At 37.0% G+C, this 22,991-nt stretch overlaps 1 protein-coding gene and 1 long non-coding RNA gene across 2 annotated transcripts in view; one reads left to right on the top strand and one right to left on the bottom strand.

The window, feature by feature from the left end:
• LOC108977324 overlaps positions 1-22,991 on the top strand; it is a 169,573-nt gene that overhangs the window by 51,406 nt on the left and 95,176 nt on the right. The window lies entirely within an intron of this gene.
• On the bottom strand, positions 11,269-12,784 carry LOC108977319 (achaete-scute complex protein T3). The gene has a single exon (XM_018946939.1). It carries the CDS (start codon positions 12,589-12,591, stop codon positions 11,704-11,706), a length of 888 nt encoding a protein of 295 aa, XP_018802484.1. The 5' UTR covers positions 12,592-12,784; the 3' UTR covers positions 11,269-11,703.

The following is a 22,991-nucleotide window of genomic DNA, read 5'->3' as shown; positions in this document are numbered from 1 at the left end:
GACTGCAAACGACGAGCCAGCCCAAAAGCTTGGAAAAACGCAACAGTCGGCTAGCAAGTCATCTGTATTTGGGATGTATTTTGGTATGGATTAATTTTTATTAACTAGCTTGACTAAGGAAGGACCATCAACAGCGACTATTACATAGCATTATTGGGCCGTTTTAAGGACGAAATCGCGGGAAAACGGCCGCTCTGGAAGAAAAAGAAAGTGATGTTTCACCAAGAAAGTTCAGAAGTCAGTGAAAACGATGTGAAAAACATATGAAGTTGGCTTTGAATTTATTCCGCATATACTGAATTCTCCAGATCTGGCCCTTAGCGTCTATTTCTTGCTAGCAGATCTCAAAAGAGTGCTCGCTGGAACAAAAGTTCCAAAGCAAGAAACAAGTTTGAATGTCACCATAATCAGTGTATCACCCTTAAGGAAATTATGTTGATTAAGAAAAAACCAGTTTTGCTGAAAAATTGTTTTTTTTTTTTCACTATGGTGGGCCGTGAACTTTTCAATTAATCTGTTATATTGCCTCGTCGCATTAAAATCTCCAAAAATTTACATCTCCTTTTAACTTGTTACAACCGACTTAATAAATTTCTTTAGGCCGGTTCGAAAAAGGACTCATCCATTTAGTTCATTCACTGAAACTTATGTACGGTTTCTTGCACTTTTTCGATATTATAGTCACTAACTGCAGGTAGATGGATGATTCGCTTGAGGCAAGCTTTTAAAGTCTCAGCGACCCTTACTGAATGCTTTGTGTCACTCAAATAATTCAGTTCATGGTAAACTAGACTCCCATAAACAAAACAAAGTTGTAAGCAAAATCGTGTTAAAAATTGATTTACTGTGGTAAAAATCCCCAAATGACAAATGGTGATGAGACTTCAAAACATCATAAAATCAAAAACCAATCCTGTTCTCCGCCAGAAAAGAAGAATTGATCTTGATTTCGGCCAAAACTAAGCCCCAATAATTAGTTAAGTATACTTTACGATAACGACTTCCTGTAATAACTTGAAGATTTCTTTGCCCACGTAGATATTGGCAATAAGATATTCTCGAAACACCACATTAAGATCCAACCGTCTTACCAAATATATTGTCGAATTTCGTTGTAACTCTTTAAGTGGTTACAGTTGAGTTGGCAGCGGCAGGCCAGTATCTTTTTTCCTTTATTCATATATGTACTAAAATAATAAGATATACTTTTAGTCCTTATGAAGTTAGTGAGACTCGTATCAATATTTATTCAGAAACTATCGAGAATAGTAGAGGAAACTAGACATTTACCCACTGAGATGATGAAGCGAGTTGTGGAGAAGGAACAATGGAAGAGATTACACTATAATGTAATGTCTTCCATCGCATTTCTTTGATGATATCGGCGGTCGAAGTTGTATTCAATAAATAAAAGATCCATACAAGCCATGTTGAAACGTTGCCAAGTTTAGTTTTTGCTGGAAGAGCTGCCAGTATTGAAGAAGTTACATTTCATATCTTAGATTTCTCGACTCATTGTAGTTCTAAGTGATGCTGAATTTTAGGCCCTGTTGTGTTGGTACGAGAGAATTATGTGTACTGAGGAATACTCGTATATAAGAACTTCCGACGAAGGGCTTTGTTATGTATTGCTGGCGCCACATCTCTCAAGTACTCTTGCACTAGATATTTGACCACTTTTCGAGGGCTCCTTAAACTTAAGTACCGTAATTTGATTACAATTACATTCAATTCCATTAGAGTTGCAAAGTTCCATGAAACCCCAAAGAGCACATCAATAAAACAGTGATTTATGGACTTTAGGCATGCGAAACCCAATCAACGTGTACAACTAATTAGATATAGTTAACTAAGTTTTATGTTGCTGCTTGACTTTTATGACTTCGTTCAAGGAATCAATCTCAGCGTTATTGCCATCAAAAATCTCTCAACATTTCGTGTGAAAAAGTACTCAAATTTTAATGGCACACTTCAAGAATCCTTTCGCAACAGTCTAGATTGTGGCACATGCAAATTGGTAGCCGGGCACAAAGTGTACTGTTACTAAACTACAGTTACGATATTGTACTAAAGTAACACTTGCGTCACTACCGTGGAAGGTGTCAAAATTCACTCGATCGCAACGGGCACAAGGATGTTCAAGTGCTTACTTTTAAGCTGCGTGAGAACGCGTGATAAAAATTCAAATTTTCTGATTTTCGAAATATAGGCTAATGTTCGAATATCTTATGTGCGTACATGTAAGCGCATAAATCACGCCGCAAAAGTAGCCATCAATGAATATTAGTGGCAAAATGGGCGTGCTGGCGCAGAGTCCTGCCAGAGAACATGTCCTTGTAGCGGCGAAGTCACAAGATTTATGTGACGCCAAACAAACAATCGCACTAAACAAACATATGTGAAAATTTATGTATGTTTGTACAAGTTGGAGTGCGTTGCTGGCACAGGAACCTGCTCAAATTTATTGCAAGTGCTGAGGGAGAGGCGGCGGGCATGTGCCTGCTTCCGCACTAAAAATTATGTCAAATATTATTTTCACGATTCACTATGTCAAATGCGCATATGTTTGTGTATAAGCGCATACATATGTATGAAAAATATTTTTCTATCATAAAAAAACACTAACATTAGTGTTGAATTTCAGTGAAGGATGTACTTCTACATATTGTTATTACTTGTTGTATGCATGCCCCTTGGGCGCTGTAGTACATAAAAATTTGTGTAACAAGCACTTGGAGAGGAAATGTGCTGTGACGAGATGACAAGAGTCCGGCGTGTATTTTGGGGACATAAGGATAACAAAGCAATGCAAAATAAATATGCACTTCCTTGCAAGGAGCATAAGGGCCATACTACAGAAGAAGTAAAAAAAAAAAATCAAAAACAACCAAAAAATTGAAAAAAATACAACCAAAAATGTAAAAATACATTTTGAAAAAATATAGAAAAATTGCGCTTTGAAGAAATCTCAAAAAAAAAAATAATAATAATAATAATAATAATAATAAGAAAAAGGTCCTTTGCAGAAATCTCATAGTTGCTAACAGGCTTCAGCGCCGATTTTCTATTATAGTTTTTCCAACGAAATTTCCTCTGCAAAAAACCAAAACAAATTGCATGCATTTTCTTGTAGTTTGTTACTCAATTGTGCGCACCGAATTGGAATCTGAGCCGCTCTGTGTTATACGAGCATCATTTGTTGCTTATCTGCTCGTTGGCGCATGCGCATTGCAAATTCTGTGCTGCAGCTTATGCCAATTGCTGCATGTTGCATAAATCTTTGTTGCAAATATTGCGTCATTGGCTTATGCCGAATTTTGACACCTAACTGGGATTATTTAACCGGTATTATATAACTAGAGCATGGCTTTACAGCAGCTGATGTCCAATGTACATATGTAAACGTACACATGTCATTATAAGTACAGTAGTGCTCATCATTTTGGCAGTGGTTATTGTAAAATATTTTTTTTTTTGTTATTATTTCTAAATAGTCCGAATCACAATAATATTGATTTGGATTTTGGAGGACTGCTTCAATGGCAAATAATTATTTTCATTTAAAAATTTTGTGAGTTCAAAAAATCGATTTTTTTATTATTTTATTTATTGCATTAAATATTAAAACACCTCTAAAATATTGTCCTAAATTTTCAAGTTGATCCGAGTAATAGTTTTGAAAATACAGCCTTGAGTACTTGTTGGCTCGAAGCTACCTACGCTAAGTGCGCTGTTTAAACGCGTTTCTATCGAAACTATGTTTTTGAAGTCGGTTGGCAAGATTTCTCGAGAACTACTTAACCGATCTTCATGAAATTTTACACAGATTTTTGAGATACAATTCTTAAAAACTATTAATTTCCCGAAATTTTAATTTTTTTTAAACGTTCAAATTTTAAATTAAGGTTTTAACTAAAACTTGCATTTTTTCATTTTGGATGATCCTGTAACGAGTTATCGTGCCATTGAGGGCGCTTCTTTTTTCCGAGAGTCAGCGGAAATGGCGTCGCAGTGGCAGAGTTAAGCTAAATTCATGATCCACTCTTACGAAAACCCGCGTACCTATTGGAAAAAACCTGAGGCAGTCGATTATCTCAAGCTTCTCTTGAGACGAAACAGCAAAGTCATTCGCCATTGACAGCAACAACTAGTCATCAATACAGTCTAATTTCAGACTATAAGATGGAGCCCGAACCAAGCTTTCTGAGTTCTGGCGGGTCTCTATCTATTCGTGGTGTACTTTTCATGACGTGCTTTTTATCACTAATAACCATTCGCTTCGGAAATATACCGATTTTGTTGCGTTTCAGCAGCGATATGTAGAAACTCCGTTGATGAGGTTGTTTTGGGCTAACTCATGTGGCAACTTGTTTGTCCATCTGCATCCAGATGTATGCAAATGAGGCCGAATGGTTCCTTGTGCAATGTATAGCTCTTGGGCGTTCGAAACAATAATTTTTTCGAACTGGCTTTCCACAGCGTGGTTGATTTTTGACATGACAGCGAGATGATGCGCTCACTAAAAGTTTCCTTCGATAAATTGATTATTTCGTTGGCTGTTAGGAACCAAGGTGATCTACATCAACATCTTCCAATTCTGCATTAAAAAGGCTATTAACCATGTCTCTACTTCTCCTATAGTTCCCTTTAATTGGCTGTAACATTAGTGCGGGTGACTGTTTTATGATTTACGGCGTCTCAACACTGTAGCAGGTTAAACTACCACTTACTCCGAATAGACCCTGACAACTCTTTCACCACCCTTCTCCCATTTGTGCCATTCAGCTACTTCACTTTCTGTCACTTTATTTCACACCACTGCAATTAATTCGCACACAGCTGTATGGAAGAGCGTAAGGAAGTTGCTGCCTATTAAATACAGTATACAGTTTCCTATAATCTCTGCTTCGAGCGTATTTAATTTCAGCTTTGAGCTGCTGACAATTAACGCAAATTCTGCAATGAATTTGATACAATTTCTTTTTTTTTTGTTGTTTCTGCCTATTTTTACACACAAAAATCGGTAAAGAAATTTTAATCCTCGACCTTTGCAAGACTTGGCAAAAGTTGTCGTCCGCCTTACTTCCTGCACTTCCTCGGGCGAACGCTAAGCCAGCGCTGAGGTGTGCGTGTAGATGACAGTATGTGAGTTACATTTGTGAATATATTTCTGCATATATGCATTTTTCGCCTACATTTTTTTTCATGAAATTTCCTTACTTAAATTACGCTGCAGCATTGTCTTACCGCCGAGCTCTGTGTGTGCTGTGGGTGTTGTCCGCGCGTCTAAAGCATTGTTACAACCTCATTTTCCGCTTAGCGTGTAACAAACAAGTTTTATTTTGACGACTAAAATTCTCTCTGCTTTGCTTTAACGCGATTTGCAGCTATTAGCTGGCATTTTCTTACACCTTTTGAGCGCTGTCTTGCAACTGTACCTTTAAGACGGCGCAGACGTAAGTCTTTGTCAACAATTGTCATTATAAGTACTGGCACATGGGCACGGGTGCCACCCATATCCGTTTTTACGCGTGCCCTTGCTTTATTAATTCCGATAGCTCCTAGAATAGAAAGTAAATCTTGCAAATTTGCATAATCATAATGTGTGGCGATCAGATTTCAGTTTGCATAGACACTTCCTATCGCAAGCAACCAAAAGTATTTCATTTATATTTACTTTTCTTAGTTTTCATTAATTTTGGGGTGCGCATGCGCAATGCACAGCCGCACGCCTTGTGCAATTTACATACCTGTTCGGTGCCGTTTGCCTGTGTGTACTCGCCGGACGTGAATTTTTGCTATACTCAACACAGGGGTGTTGATTTCACAGTTCGATACAATATTTATGCCCCGTTTTGTTGAATTAATTATTAAAGCGTTTATTGAGTGGTGGCACAAGCCACCCTTACCTCTGTATTACTTAGTTATGGATATGATAAATATAAAATAAATATATTTTTCCCTTTAACCAAGTAACTTTACTTATTATGCTGTAATTTTCATTCACTTTATTATTACTGCCTTTTTTATACCCTACATAGGGTATATTATGTTTGCTATGAAGTTGGTGAGAACCGCAAGGAAACGTCGGAGACCTTATTAAATGTATGTATAAATCTTCAGCATGGCGAGCTAAGTCGCTAAGAGATTTAGACACGGCTGTTTATCTGTCCGTCCATCAGTCTGTATATACGGTTAAGAAGGGGTTTGAGTATATCAATGCTGCGGAATTATTGGATTTCCGAGGATGATGTAGATAAGGAAGGATATCTAGGCAGGAAGCTACTAGATGATAAGGTCAGGAGTTAGCGGGAAGACCATTGGGACAATATTCCTAACGGCTGAGTGACTTATGAGTAAACTCGAAACATTGGGTTCGTTGAGGATAACCAAGACTTCAGTTTTTGTCTGAGTCTGGCTTTACTACTCACGGGGTATGGTCCTCTGAATGCATTCTTGAATCAGAGCCACCTATCTGATAGGTCGGGTTGGAAGACTGGGTGCATATAATTGCAGAATTCCCGATGTAGTCTGTTATTACGGATATGTGTGGAATGGGGATTAGCGGGACAGATGGACGTTTAGATGTTAGCGGGGCGATCTCCACTAGTCGGAGTTCCGAACAGTTAGGGTCGTTTGCGCGAGAGTTATTTAAGTGGCGAAGGTGTGTAACTGGGAAGTAGGGTTAGTTTTGTATGAGTGTTGTGTGTATAGGGTTTAACGTCTAGCCACTAATCCAGAGCAGAATGGAAGCTCAACTGGTAATAGTTTCGACTACGAGGTCCGATCGGAGACGTAAGTCTGGTACTACGGCCAATAGAAGCGCTTGTACTTCGATCAAAACTGCTCATGCCGACTAGCTTCCCGGGGAGTATTGTGATGGTTGTGGTTAAAACCCGAAATTGGGAAGAACTGATACTTAACAGTTGAATGTGGAGTTGCATTGCAACCGGGTGCCGGACCCAAAGTAAAGTAGAGGTTTTAGATGGGTCTCGAACCCTAACAAGTTGGTTAGTCTGCCCATTCCACACTGTCAAGTGCTGTACTTTTGAGCCCCGTGAGGTAGGTTGTCGTCAGCAGTTATCCTCGTTAAACACATCGGACGTTGTTTGTATATACGTGAACTAGTCCCTCAGTTTTTGAGATACCGACCTGAAAATTTGCTCTCCTTTTTCCTCAAGAAGCTTCTCATTCGTCGGATCCGCCGATGTCGGACCAAGATAGCAAATAGCTGCGATACAAACTAATAGATCAAAATTAGGTCCTACCAAGAAAAACTATTTGATAGAACGAGCTTTCTTCAAGAAATTTATTACGGCTTACTATTAAAAGCAACAGTACAATCTGCGAAAAAATTATTCACGTCGGATCGCTATATCTTCAAGCTGTCATATAAACCGGCCCAACAAAAAACATTTTTATATGGCATTTATTGTATTCGTGAAGGGTATTACAGCTTCGTCTCAACCGCAGTAAATATATATCATGCTTTTATTGTTGTTGTTTTTACTTATTTTGCCTCATTATTTTGTTTATGGTGCTGTTACTTTTTAAGCGGCATACGTAAGCAATTTCGCTCTGCTAAATGTTGTTTGTCATCCAATAACCCCTTACAACCCCTTGCCACGCTGCCACATCTGGAACACACACACACTTACATACAAATATTAAGGGGTCCCTACGTAAGCGCATACGTAATGTCCTTCGTGCAATTGTCCTTATACCTTTGTTATACATTCGCATTCACAATCGCATTCGTTTTGGGGTTGTGGTTGCTTGTTGGTTGCTGTTATTGCTTGGTGGCCGCTTGCAGTACCACTTCGGCCCGGAAGTGCATTAGCAGGCAAATTATGTATGCTTTACGCCTTTGAACAGGCGTAAAGCCTGCCGGTCAATCGGGCTTGTTTGCCGGCTCCCTGTCTCCCTGTCATTCACTCATTTGCTCTCAGCTTTGTTGCAGTTGTTGCCGGTTTGCCCACGTGGTCCTTGTAGTTAGGCCGTGAGGCGTGACCGGTTACTTCCGTTAACACAATTAATACGTTTGCTGTTCTTGTTGTAGTTGTTGCTTGTTACTTTGCTCCTTAAGCTCGTAGCGGAAATGATAAAATATTTTAATTTTAATTTATTTATTTTGTTACCCAGCCGTACAGTATGGCACAGTGGTTCGAATGTCTACACGCTTTGTGCGCGTGCATGTTGCGCTTATTTGTTGTTGCTTATTGCCGAGTGTTATTAAGCGTTTTAGATGGTAAATAAATTTTATTATTGTTGCTATGGCAATGTAGCACTCGATTTTTTTGCTTTGCAAACTTGTTTTCAATAATTCAAGTTGTCTTAAACACATACTACAATGATCAAATTGTATAGTGAACTTTGTCCATTTCCTTTCCTTCAAAGTAACACCCTCCCGCTGCAATACACATATGCCAATGAATTTTCCAGTCATCATAGCACTTGCAAAAATTTTCCGTCGTGATGGCCATCAGAGCCTTCTTCGATTCAACTTTTATTACCTTAATTGAGTCAAAACGGTGTCCTCGGAGTAATCATATGAATTTATTGCATAGCCAGAAGTTACACGAAGGTAAATCAGGCGAATGCGGTGGTTGCGACACGATATTAGTTGAAAATTAAGCAGTACAGTGTGAGATGGTGCATTATCGTACTTTTTTGTACAATTAATTCAGACATAGCAAAAGATTGAAGAATTCACTTTTAGAGCCTAACAAAACAACGCGTATCTCAAATACTAATGGATATTTTGACATGAAATTAAAAATTTATCTTTCAACTTGATCACAGTAGTATTGTCATAAAAATATATGTATATGTATATAAATAGCATTTTATGTTATCTTCAACACCTTGGTCATAAGCTATCTTAAGTCGCATACTTTTTAATCAGCTGTAAGAAACTTGCTTTTCCTTTTTATTGAGCCTTACTCTACCATAATTAACAAAGTATAATGATTGGTTTAAGTGGGTGTATGAGTTTACGGGTTTCAAAAAATTTCCGCCAATCTTTTTGAAGCTGAAACGGTTTCTCACCAGAATCATCGAAAAACCTATCGTATTCATTTAAATCTAGGACTGTTTTGTTTCGAGTGATTGTTGAGGTTTGTTTTCTTTTTTGATATTGGGCATTTTAAAGTAATTGTCATATTTAAAGACATACATTTTTTATTTATGAATATTTTGTTTTTAAATATTTCAGATTTAAAGTATCCTGTATTTTAAGTTCGACCAAGCTGGACTAAGTGTGCTAAATTTTACTAAAATCTGTTCGATAGTTCAGGAGTTTACACCGGAAAAACAATATGACAAATAATTTGTGTATAAAGGTTTCATATTATATTATATAAAGGCAGAATATTTGCTGAATGTCTGAATCAGATTCTGTGGTCTGAGGTCATAGTTTACTGAAAAGTTTGATTAGGTTTGACGGATAAAACAATCAATCAAGTAGTGTAACCAAAATGAACAATCTAAGAATAAAACGGTTAAAATAGTGGATAATTTCGCAAACATTGCTACAACAAAGCAACAAAAATTTTATTTATTTATTTATTTATAATAATTCATATAACAAAAAGAGTTTTATTATATAAATACATAAACGCAGCACTGGCTACGAGGCCTTCAGCCGCCTTGTAATTATAACTAGGTAAAAATTCTATTAGCTAAGGGTTAGTAAAGATGTAAGTTGCTTAAATATATTTTAACAAATCGTTGGTTTTTAAGAATCTATATACAATCATAACGTTTTTTCTGAAGGTTCACTTAGTAGTTTTATGAGATCAATGTTGCCAGAGTTGTGGGCTGTTGAGTGGAGCATCGGACAGAGTGTGAGTAAGTGTTTGATAGAAGCGGTGTCATCGCAAAGGGGGCAAATGGATGGGCTTTTACCCGATATTAAGTGGGTGTGTGTTATGATAGTGTGTCCAATCCTTAATCAGGTATATGTCCTCATTGCGCTGGTTGAAACTGTTGACGAGTAGATTATTCGATTTCCGGCTGGGTTTATGACCGCGTAGTGATGTTTAAATGTTTTCCATTCGCTTGCGTTTTTTTTGATGCCTTTTGTGCTTAATAAGGTTAGAAATGTCTTGCTTGGTTGAGACATAGTATGTTAAGGCAGGAGTCCAGGCTACATTTTTCGCAGCGAGGGCTGCAAAGTGGTTGCCTGTAATACCAGCATTATTATCTTTGGCTGCATCAAAGCTTAATTTTTATATTTCCTTCTCAATTGCCTTTCTTATGGCAGCTAAATATATGTAAAGCCAAATCTGAGGATATAACCGGTCACTTTGTATGGTGTTATATGCCATAGAGATGTGATCTGAATAATATATTAGGATGTTACAACATTACTATTCATCTTGCCAAATAAAAAAGTTTTTCACACAAGAACTTAACTATGTTTGGTTAGTTTCCATGACAGCTTTATAGCGTTCCGATTCGATCACCATGTTTTGTGATTGTAGCCTTGCTTTAGGCAATGCTCTTGAAAGAAGTGAAATAAGGACTTGCATCCGTTCGAAATCTTTACAAGCAACTTATATAGTTTGGAAAACAGTGAACATGAGAAATGGGTCCGGATTAACTTTGGAAACTCCATTAAAAACTGTCTTTCCTATCTTTAGAACTGCTTTGAGAAATTTCATCTTTTGTGTCTGATTTTGGAATGAATGTTGAAGATGGTAGTATGCCATAATATATATTTTCTGAAATATTCGCTCAAAGCCTCTGGAACAATTTCTCAGTTGTTTGCTGTTCAGTTGCACTTTTGAAGTTAATAATATTCGTCATTAATAATATTTTCATTAAAATTTTGAGAAATTTAAAATATTTTCAATTTTTAAATATTGTTTGGTTTGCAGAAACCAAAAATATAGAGTTAAAATATTTGTTTAGGAACACGACCAATTTTAGTTTTCGAATTTAAGAACTAATTTGAAATGAATAGTGTAATACAACACCATACTTTTAGAAATATTTTCTCAAAGCTTCTGTAACAATTTCACAGAAAGATATTTATGCTTAATAACATGCAGTAAATAAGTGCAAGATCCATAAAGAATATTTTTTTTTCCAATTTTGAAATTTCAAAAATTTAGTTTTTTTTTAATTTTCAAATGTTGGTTAGGTTTGCATTGACCAAAAACGTGAGTTTGCTTTACCAAGCTGTTCCTTCATCTCCTAAAACCATATTAGAGGAAAACTCGAATCAGCTTAAAATGGCAATGTCAGAAAAGTAAAAGCAAATAGTTTATGTTTTTCAGTGTATTTTGTTTTATTTGGTTTGTTGTTTTTCTTTGTTTGCATTTTTATAGTGGTTTGATTAGTCTACAAGTCTTAGTTTAATGTCTTCCATTGCTTAAAATTACCGCTTAACTTATGAGTAGGGTTTTAAATCATTTGTCTTCCATAACTTAAAATTAATAAAAAAAATATTTACTTAAACTAAAATTTAACACAATAAAAGTTTGTTTTTTGGCAAGGCACTATTTACAAAATTTTACAAAAAGTCGAATAAAAATTCAACTTTTTCATACACAACGCTCATTGAAGTAGAATAGATTGTATTTGTGGAAAATACGGAGTCCTGAGTTGCCACTGGTCTGTATTGTCTCTCTCAATTGATTTTTAAGAATAATTTGCGCAGGTTATTTGGGTCACTGATATGTGCTTGCAACGCGCAGCTTATTGCTCTTGCCACGAAGAGATGTAGTCCAAGAGCTCCTCATCGTCGGGCTGCTCCTCCTCGGGCGACAAATGTGCGAAATCATCGAACGACTCGAATTTGAATTGCGACGCATGCATAGCCGTCTGTGGCTGTTGCTGCTGCTGTGCCTCCAACTTGACGGGATGCAAATAGTTGGCGCCGCCAATAGAAATGTCCGAGTCACCGCTGTAGCTGGGCGCTGGTGAGACCGAAGCCTCAGAGTGATAGGAGCGTTGCAGCTGGTTGAATGCGACTTCGCTGGGACTGCCCATGGAGGAGTAGCCGTAGTTGCTGCCATCATTGCTGGACTCATCGCAGACCACCGTGCCGGCATGCATATTACTAGCCGTGCTGGGTTGCGACTCCTCGAGCATGTCCTGCAGACCGCGTATGTACTCGACCGCAATGCGCAGCGTATCGACTTTGGAGAGCTTCTTGCTGGCGCCGCGTCCGCCATGCGACAACGTATTGATGACCGTTTGTGGCAGATGTTGACGCAAGTTGGCGAAACCGTTGTTCACCTGCTTGACACGATTGCGCTCGCGCGCATTGCGACGCGCCACCGACGGCAACTGCTCGCCATAGGGCATATTCATGTAGGTGTACTTCTTGCGTGGCAGCAGGTCATCACCAGCCCCCGGACCCATTTGGATGTTATGCAGATTGCTGCTGCCTAGCACTTTGGTTGCCGGTGCGATGCTTTGCTGCTTCTTCGCTTGGTAGAGCGCTGTTTGCTGGAGCGTTTGTTGTTGCAGTTGCTGCTGTTGTTGTTGCGCTTTCTGCAACAACATTATGTTGCCGTTCAACATTTGAAAGTGATGTTGCTGTTGCTGGTAACCCGTTTGCGTCATACACACACTTGCCATTTTTTATGATGAATGATTTTTAGGATTGAATGAGCTTGTCGGTATTTAAACTAGACACAATTACTTCTTGTTTTTTTTATATATTTTTTTTAACACGGTTTTCTTGTATTTACACTGATTGGTCTTCGTCGTTGACTGCTTGTTTGGCTACAACTATTTTACTCGTTTTCTGAAGACGAGCTTGTAATGCTATGAAATCAAATGCCTTAATGATTCCCTTCGTCCTCTGGCAGCGCCTTAAGTACAATTTCCACAGCCGAACAACACTCACAGTTACCGTCGCAGCTCTATGCTCTGTTAGTCCATATAGCGTGAGTAGCGGCTATACCTGCTTCCTCCCCTGTTGCTCGTCGTCGTACGCTGGCCGAGGGTTAAACGGCAGCGCAAGTGATCGTGCTCGCGATCAGTGCCACGAACTCCAACGGGAATGTGGGAATAGAGCAGCGTTCCGCAGAGTAACTCGGAGAACGGAGCAGAGTAACTTCGTTACAAGCATACTTTGCGGTGCATGGAAAAGGGTGGCGCACACCAAAGTGTGAGAGCGCGGCGAGAGCGCGTTTGTAAGCAGGCAAATAGCATATTTTCTTAGGGCAGCAAGGGAATTCGAGCGCACAGGTTACAGAGATTTAACAGGCATGTGCACAAGCTGTGCTCTGCCGAGCAGTGCGGAGGGAGAGCAGCAAATGTTTGTAGGTATAGCAACATGCATGTTTGTTTGTATGTAGAATGTGGCGTGTGCCAGTTCAAATATTGTGTATGCCTATGTGTGTGTGAACCTAATTTTATTAAATTTTCTTATTTGCATATTTAGCCGTGCAAAATTGTATGACAAATTTTTATTTGAAAAGGTATCTTGCCGAAATTTGGTGAGGATTATTAACTAACTCAAATCTACAATATGTGGAGAAATTTTTCTGATCGGTCTACCGTAGCATGTAGCTAAGATACAAACTGTCCGATCCAACTCAAGTCCTTGTATGAAAAACTTTTTCATTTGGCAAGGTATCTTCTCAAAACTTGGTGGAGATTATTAGCCAAAATAAAGCCAAAACATCCTAAGTAATTTTCCATATTGAACTGCTGCAACATATAGTTCCCATACAAACAAACATACCAAAATTAAGTTCTTGTAAGGAGAACATTTTTATTAGAAAAGTTCTCTCCCCAAAATTTAATATGAATTATTGGCCAAAGCAGTTAGACAATTTTCGAAAAAAATAAAGCGCTGGTATAGAGAACTTTTGCGTTTGTCCTGATATCGTATCTGGTACTCAGTTTTCTCCAAGGCAACGCAAAATCTCGGATTATATTGTTGTGATCGATCCACTTAGCACATACCTGTCATACAAACTGAGCAATCAGAATCAAGATAAATATGATTTTATTACTAATTTGTAATATAAAAGTGCAATATATATATATTTTTTATATATTATTTAAAAGGTTTTGTTAATTTTTTCCTATATATTATTTATTTTTAAATTTTTTTTATTTTTTATTTAATAATTAAAAAATTCTAACTCATTTAGTGCATATCTAGACTGAGTTGCTTTAAATTTATCAAAAAACAATAATGTTCATTGTTCACTAGCCATACATACATATGTATATACATATCTTAAATATTTATGTTTGTGTACTCTCATTCATATAATTTTCTAACTAAGCAGTAATATTCATTTAAAAAAACTCAGCTTATTCGGTTCTCTGTGCAAATATGTACATAATTGTTAAAGTAGCTGTTACGTTAGCGCAGCATAAAATTTCAGAGCAATCCACTGTTAACTAACATAAGAAACACCCCCGCGAAATCAAACAGCTGTTAAGTTACTCAGTGTATACTAACATATGTTAAGTGTTACAGCTACATGCTTATGTTAGAGAAATTGCTGTCTCGCAGATAACCTTCGCCTTCACCTTAGCACACTTGGTTGAGTAGCAGAAACCTGCGCAGAAAATTTCCCCTCCTTCTTACGCCAGCACACCAGCTAGTGCAAACGCACAGCATCCTGACGACGTCCAAGTACCTGGCTAACCAATTTATCCAGATCTTTTGGCTACACCTACACACAAGCGCATTTTTCTTTCGATTCTTAGGCACTTTGAAAGGAATATATTTAAGTATGTGTGTGTGTTTCATTTCTTTGCTTCGCCACTATTATATTACGCGCTGTTGGCTCTCTTGTTATTGTTGTTGGAAAAACTGCGTAAGCATTGTTTTTGCCCCATTGGTTTTTGTCTCGTTTTATTTTCGTTATATCCAGCGTAACAATATACTATGCACTATGGGAATTATTGTTGTTTTTGTTGCTGTGATTATTGCTTACGTTTGTAGCGTAGCTATTCAATTTACTCGCTTCACTGCCACAAAGGATATCTGATCTTTGTGCTGCCAAAGCGCACAAACACACACACACATATCTAGCAAGGATATACGTCAGCAAGGATGTGCGTTGTACGCCTGTCAGTTTTATTTTTAGTTGCCTTTGCTGACAAAATTCCTTTTCTTAAAGATTTTCTTTTCATTGCTAGCAAACATTTGTGTGGGGAGTTGCTCTGCGTTTTGTGTCGCAAAGCAGCGAAAATTGAAAGTGTCTTTGGGCAACTGCTTGGGAATCATTGTGTGCTGCATACATATTTGTTTGTATACTATGTAAGAATATGTACATAAGTCTATATTAACATATGTCGTTGAAAAATAATTATTTTTCTTGCTGTTTGTATGCGCAAGTGCGGATCCTGTGTCCGCTGGCAGTCGCCGTTGCGCAGTTCATCGAGCAAGTGGTTGCTGCAAGGATGGAACTTTATATTTTTCTGCTTGGAAAAAAATAAACGAAATTGTTAGAATTTTACGTGACTATTTAAAACTCCATCTTTTCTGAGTTTAGCTCGAGAAAACAAAATTTAATAAATTCAGGATTTAACAAAATTATAAAAAGGAGAATTTGTCAATTTTTTTTTTCTGAGGAAAAAGCTTTTAGTGAAAATATTGACAAATTTTAGTGGTAATATCATAAACTTTAATTCCTTCATATATCTATAAGCGAAAAATTGGAATATGGAAATTGGAATATGGATATTGGAATATGGATGTTGGAAATGGATAATTTTCTCCGATCTCGATAGTTTTCTCACGAAGTGGAATTTCTTCAATTCAATTCATTTCCACTCACATTTCTTCCAAAGAAATGTTTGCATTATTTTGAACGCACTTGTTTATAATTTGAACGTTTCACATTTAATCTCGTAAGCTAACAAAAAGTGTTTCTTAATTATGGTAACAGTTTAAAGTATAAGTTCAAAATCTAAAAATCACTTAACAAATTGAAAGCACTGTCTCTAAACCTTTTCGCAATTAAAAATTAGAATCGACTAGACTAAACTACAGAAAGTTTATTTCCTTAGTAATACAAAAATTTGAGTTATATATGTATATATATTTTTATTTTATTTTTTTATTACAAAATTTTTATAACAAAGTTTTTAGATATATGATATTTTCTTTAGAAGCCTTAGGAAAAATTCTAAGCAATCTTTGCATACGTACAGGTAGAGTTTCATTTCTTCCTGCATCTCATTACTCTCATAATGTTTGGGAAAAATAAGTAGGATTCAGGAAAATTCTTTAAATTAATTTTACTGACAAGTTGTAACACAATCTGATATGCACGAAGCAATCGGTGCCTTGCTAAGATATACATAAGTAGTTGTATTAGGCTGAGAAAATGTTGGCAGTGACGCTAAATAAAAGCAGGCTTTTTAACGCTGTTTAAATATGATAAATTTGAGATACTTTCAAAATGGCATTGTTATCAGCGCTTGTCTTTATTATTATTTTTACTTTGTTTTTGATATTGTCCACTTAATCCTCCACGCATAGACCAGTTTTGGTCTTTTGCGCTACCAGTTGGAGTTCAGTTACTAAATTCTTTAAGAGTAGGTATATTTAAAGATACCTACGCTTCACGCGAATTTCAACAGGCTCTGTGGCTCCAGCCATTTTCGTGCCATCTCTAAAAATGTTTTCTTCTTTTTCTATGTTTATTTTAAACCTTCTTTCCCAATTGAAAAGTGGGACCATGTAGTCGGTTTTTGTCAAACCGCCATTACCCACTGAGTAATGTCCATAATATTTTATATGTAAACTCTCCTGCAGCCAATTGTCGTTCGCCGATATTGTTGTGTAGTTTTCAGCGAGGAGTTAAATGGGTGGCAGGTTTAGTCACAGTTCAAAAGCCGCCGTTGGAGTGGTTCTTAAGCTCCCGTTATGCACAGCATGGAACCCTTTCCTTTGGCTTCCGGTAGGTGGATTTCCATACGCCTGTCCACCATTGAGCAGCGCCAGTGCATAAGAGAGGCAGAGAGCCCCTACGTTGTGCCAAGTATCTCCTTATATGCATATAAGTCATTCCCAGCTTTTCTCACTCTTTCTTCCACAATAGTTTGCTATCCAAGTCTACCCCAGGGTACTTGGTGCGGTATTTGAGAGAGAATTGTGTCCCATTTTTAGAAGAGAACCTCCATAAAGGAATTTTGTGCTTTCTTGTAAACACAAGCAGATTCGTTTTCTACGGGCTCAAACCCAAACTCGTTTAGAATTCCAAATCTCTGGACCGCTTTGAGTGCCCTTGTTCTGCCATAAGTTCTGTTACAACTTCAGCTTATTATACAAATAATACTATAATACATTTTATAATAAAGTTAATTTCATATGCAGACCATCTCGAGTAAGTCTCGACATTGATTTGGTTGATGTATCCATTACCTTCAATATAAATGTTTATTTACCAAGGAGATTTTTGCGATTGTGTTCCCGAACAATTTTAATGATTCTACCACTCCCCTTTTTTTGCTACCAGCATCTATGCAGCAGCGATATTCTTCTGACACAAACGGAAAATATACTCTGAATTATATGCTCTTAGCAAGGTTCATTAGTATGATGAGTACTCATCTGTTGAAGAACGAAAATAGTCAAAGTAGCAATGAGGAAGATGAAATGGAAAAATCTCGACATTTTCTCATTCACAGCCTTCGCTAGGAACAGTGGTATTCTTAAGAAGAATTTCTACACTCTACGTAAATTATCTTTAGATATCTGAATGTATTTAAATTGTCGATTAGCCTCAATTTAAAAATTCATACTTTGATGTCTTCAAAAATTCAACAAATATATTTTTCTCTGTGTATGTCACAATGCATTCATATATTTTAAATTCGGCTGCATTTACCACTTCAATTAATTCATTAAGGCAGACGCACGCCAGCTATACAAAGTAAACGTTCATAACCTTGGCCTTGACTGGTGATTTCGCCGACATAATACGTTCCACCCGCACAACAACAAACACCAACAAAGAATACACTATGTTGTATGCAAAAAGCAGCAAGAAAAGGCTACTGCGAGCAGTAAAAAGCATTCTACGCATAATTGTTGCATGAAGTGTGCGCATTTGACACGTGCTTCCGATAAAAAACAACGGATTCAACACACAAACATATTTTTCTATATGTATATGCACTAGCGCTCATTTGCATACGCGCTTAGTCAACACTTTGTGGCACTACCCCAACCTACCGCCACACCCGCGCCGGCGTGTTGAGCGAATATGAATAAGCGTCGAACTTGAAATGGGACAGATGTGTGTGCAAACGCGTCGCCGCGCAATCAGCTACGCCGCGTTCGTGGCAACTAAGTGGAACGTGCGACTTGCAGCCGCACGACAAGTGGCGCGTACCAATGTGGCGCATGCGCACACCATACCAACTCGCCATACACGCTAGCCAACAAAAACAAACTGGCAGTGAGTCAGTCAGTTAGTTGGTTAAGCAACAGCTGCTACTAGCGGCATTAAAGATTTGCACGTTGCATGCAACAATTGCTAGACAATATATCTTGGTATGTGCGTGTGTGTGCGCCACACTAATAGACAATTGACTTGCCGCCGACAATTGCCATAAATGTTGACAATATGCATATGCAAGCGTTGCTGGTCGCTGGCAGAAACGGAAGAAAGGAAGCATGGAAGCGCCAAGGTGGCCAGTCAACCGCTGTTCCTCCAGCTAAACAACAAAACTATTTGGATTATGCTAATGAAGTTTGTCTTAGTGGCGCTTTGGCAGCTGTATTGTAAGAGCATTGTTGTTGTTGTCAACGTAGCCACCGCGCTTGGTGATATTTATGATTTCGCCGCAGTAATCGTCGCCGCTGGTGGTGGAGCTGTTGATTTTCTACACAATTGTCAAAGGACGTTGCTCGCTGGCTTTTCCCTTCGGACGGACGTCCAAATGGCTACAAATGAAAGCAGCAGTAAATATTACAACTATAGCAATAACAATGGCAATAACTGTTATTGTTGTTGTGTGTCTGCAGTATCGATCAAACGACAGAAATAGCAAATGCGGGGCAGCTGCAACCACCATATTGATCGCGTCATACTCGCTGCACCGCTTTGTCCGTAAGGTAGCACTTGCCTCGTTGTTGTGGTGCCAACTTGTGGTCAGCGTTTATTGCCGTATTTATTTTTAACATCTTTGTTTTTAGATTTTCAAGTTCTCTTTCATAATTTTCTCTCTGTTACTGGTTTAATTGTTGTCTTTTTTGTTTTGAAATTTTTTTTTTATATATTTCTCTACCTATACTGGCTACATGTGGCAAATATTTGTTAAAAAATATTAAAATAATCGCAAAACACTTGAAAGTTAGTGCAAATGTGGTTAAATTTGAAAACGATCTTCCCCAGACATTTTTTTTTCTGAACCTTAGATATCCTACAGTGATCAAATTGAAAGCTGAATTTCTAATTTTACTTCGCCTGTTTTTCGAATCAATAAATTTTTTTCTGTAAGTTGGTAGTGCCGTTAGTGACATCTGTGCTAGGTTCTGATGGCCGTCACGACGAAGGGTTTTTCCAAGTGTTATGGAGACTTACTTTGAAGAAGATGAAATGGTCAAAATTCAACTTTCAATTTGATCACAGTAGTACTAACTGACCGAAGCTGACCTTGACTGACATAAAAAACTACAAATTTTTATTCTCGCCTTCCAAATAAGCTCCTGAGCCAACATAATCATGCTTAATCTAATTTTTCATACTCTTGTGCTAAGCCTCGTTTGGAATGGCCTTCAGTGCCTTTAGCGGATTTTGGTTTTTTCGCTTTCGATTCATTTTTAGCCTGCAATTCACCAGACTGTTAGTCAATTTCGATGTCATATTCATACACCCACGTCTCGTTAGCAATAATGAATTGTTTGTCCACTTTATGATCTTCCGCTACGTTGTCAAAAAAAATTTTCGCAACTTCTACTCGATGCTTCTTTTTTTAACTATTCATCAGTTACAGAGGTAAAAGAACCAATTCTACTTCTGTTCGTGATAAAGTAGACTCCCTACAATACACTTCTGCCATATTATCGACGGATTCAAAGCCGTGATTTCATTGAAAAAAGAAAATATCAACAAACAATTTGTTAAATTTTTATTAGGGTAAAAATCACAAGACTAATTTTTCGAGTCGTAAATAACTTGTTAACCTGTCGTGGAAATTAAACTTCGCACAAACATATGTATCAATTGAGGAAAATACTTTTTTTTATCATTTCGGCAGAGGAAATATTTTTCTTAGTGTAATACTTGAATTTCTGGTTTTTCATTCATTAGTCTTTAGTTTCTGAAAAATTGCAACTATTTCTTAGTTATTCGTTTTCTCAATCTTTCTCAACAAAATTATGATACAATTTAGCTAACCAGTCAGTTATTAAATTAAAGATTTTATTCAAATGGTTTTCATGAGAAAATTATATTATTTCTGTAAAAGACCTGAAGCAATAATAACAAATAAGATAATCACTTGTTGGCTCTTTTCTTATTTCTTTAGTTTACCTATACTTCTTAGAACTGTCAACATAACCCGGATTTTTGAATTCACGTGGTTTTTTCGACTTCGGCTCGCCTTCGCCACGATACTTGTATTCGACCAATTGAACGTCTGTTTCCGGGTCGTGAGACAGTAAAAATACGTTTCATGACATCCTCGTAGCCGGAAAGCTTTGTTTTACAGACGTCAATCTGAGGCTATTTTTCGAAAAAAGTTTGTGATTTTGGAAGCAATCGTGCTTTCACTTTTCTCAAGACCAAATGATTTTTCAAAATGGTTTCCACTGATCCTTCCCATATTCCAACGTTGTTGGTAAGATCTTTGACTGTTAATCGTCGATTCTCAAGTACTAATTCCGCCATAGTCGTGGTTCGTTGTCAATGTGTTCTCGACCATCTCTGAATAAACCTGTCAGAAATATTTGCTCACATTTATAACTGAAGGTCTTTTGGCCCACAGTGGTATATGATATAAATTGACCGCTTGCAACAAATTCTAAAAGCTTGTTTTTGCCTTGTTTGCAGATATTATTGGGAATCTTCCAAAGGACAGTCAATATTATTATTCTACCCATAATTTTGCTTCTCTTCTGAAGAATTATCTTTCTTTGGTTGATATTATTAATTGAAAGCATAAATGACTAGTATTTAAAGGGTTTGATAATTCAACAATAGCTTCTGAAAAAAAAAAATTGTTTTTTCATGGTTTCTTTTAAGAAATTTCTAGTTAAGTTGTACTTTTTTTTTTTAAATATGTAGTGTGTTCCAAATTCAAAATGTTCCAAATGTTTTTATTTTTTGCAAATTATTTTCAATTACAATCACTGACGCGTACAATTCAGTCAGTTTTTTCGATCTTCTCAATGGGTCACTTTGAGCCGTGAATTAAGAAATATAAGTGGTCAGCGTAAGAAATATTTGTAAGGCCAAGGCTATCGTTCTACTTTTTGAGGAAGCTCAGTCGAAGAGAATCTTAAAACTTTTTGTTTAGAAAGGGATTGTGGTAAATGCATCTCTAAATAAAATACGATCTACTTTCAAAAAAGTTTGCACTGGGCGCAAAAAAACATGAACCTTAATTGGAGCAATGTAATATTTACAGATTACATGGATGCTTTTCTGCTTATTGGGGGTTTGAGGTGCTTTACAGAAAGCCCGAACGTCGTTAGAATGATAAAATTGTATAAAAAGGTTTTAACTAATACTTTACGGCAAAAATTACTATGATTGGAAACTGCAAGAAGACTAATATCGTAAGCAAGGGCACTGATTCCATTTTCAGTGAATACAAACAAACCGTATTGTTATTTTAGATTGGCTAGTTCAGGCACCAGACGGCAATCCATAAGTTACCGTTATAAGTAAAATATTTAACGGCAACAAGAGATTTAATTTCTAGAATTTCGCTGGATCAAAATATGATTGGATTCTTTCGACTCTCCACTAGATTGTTTCCTAAAATTGTGTAAGAAAACTTCGATATCCTTACTCATATATTAGCTCAGGATTTGATATAGAAGCAGTGTTTCGTAAATTAATACAAGGAAATTTAGTTTCTAAAATAAGGAGACACACACACATACAATAACACAAAATAAGTCAAAATACCCCAATATACAAACTGGTTATGTTAGAGGCATTTATAAATTAAAAAATTTCTTTCAAATTCTAAAACAATATTTTCCCCAGAAAATTCGTACAAATTTTGTAAATCGTTTATTAATTCACCTGCTTAAATAAATTGCTTCTGAGCCACTTTAGTGAAACTAAAACATGTTCCGCCCACTTTTTTGTGTACCGAAAAACGAAAATTAGATCAAAATCCAAATACACGCGCTACGTTTATTTCATTTGCATCAAATTGAATTTTGATGTATTTTTGATAGTTTTTCAATATTATGTTGATTAAAAAAATGGATAAAACTTCATTTACAACCATTTCGTAGTGCATTTGGTTACGTCATCACTGCTACGCCCACCTCTAAGCGATCCTTCAAAGGGTTTTCCGGCGCTACTGTATCGATGAGCACCGACTACTTCTTCCACCAAATTGCTGTTGCATCATTTTTCATTTTCCTTTCATTCATCGCCTTGAATCCTTTCATTTGACTGTTTTCATTGATCAACCCTTGCGTTCGTCAGGTTGCGTAAGCCTTTTATCCTTTCATTTTGAGGTTTCAAAAAAATATTGTGTGTATGTATGATTGATGGTGGGTGTTGTCCGCAACAAATTGATTGCTACTTACCGCTGTTGCAAAAGAAAAGAAAAATAATATTTAAAGGATGGCTCTTTTTGCGTCGCAGGTCTGGCGTATTTATAGATTTATAAAAAAATAAAAATATTTGAAATTTGTTTTAAAAATATTTGAAGCGAGTAAAACTAGTGGGTAATATTCCTCTAAAAGGCATACATATTTGATTAATTTACATTTAAGTAAGCTGAGGAATCCGACGTGCGGAGAACCGTTCACAATAATCATATCAATTTATTTTAACTATATACAATGCTAATAGAACTCGATA

Source organism: Bactrocera latifrons, unplaced genomic scaffold (assembly GCF_001853355.1).
Source record: "Bactrocera latifrons isolate USDA-ARS-PBARC rearing strain unplaced genomic scaffold, ASM185335v1 scaffold_87, whole genome shotgun sequence".
Classification (NCBI taxonomy): domain Eukaryota; kingdom Metazoa; phylum Arthropoda; class Insecta; order Diptera; family Tephritidae; genus Bactrocera; species Bactrocera latifrons.
Note: the sequence above shows the minus strand (reverse complement) of the source record. Positions and strands in the feature narration are given on the sequence as shown.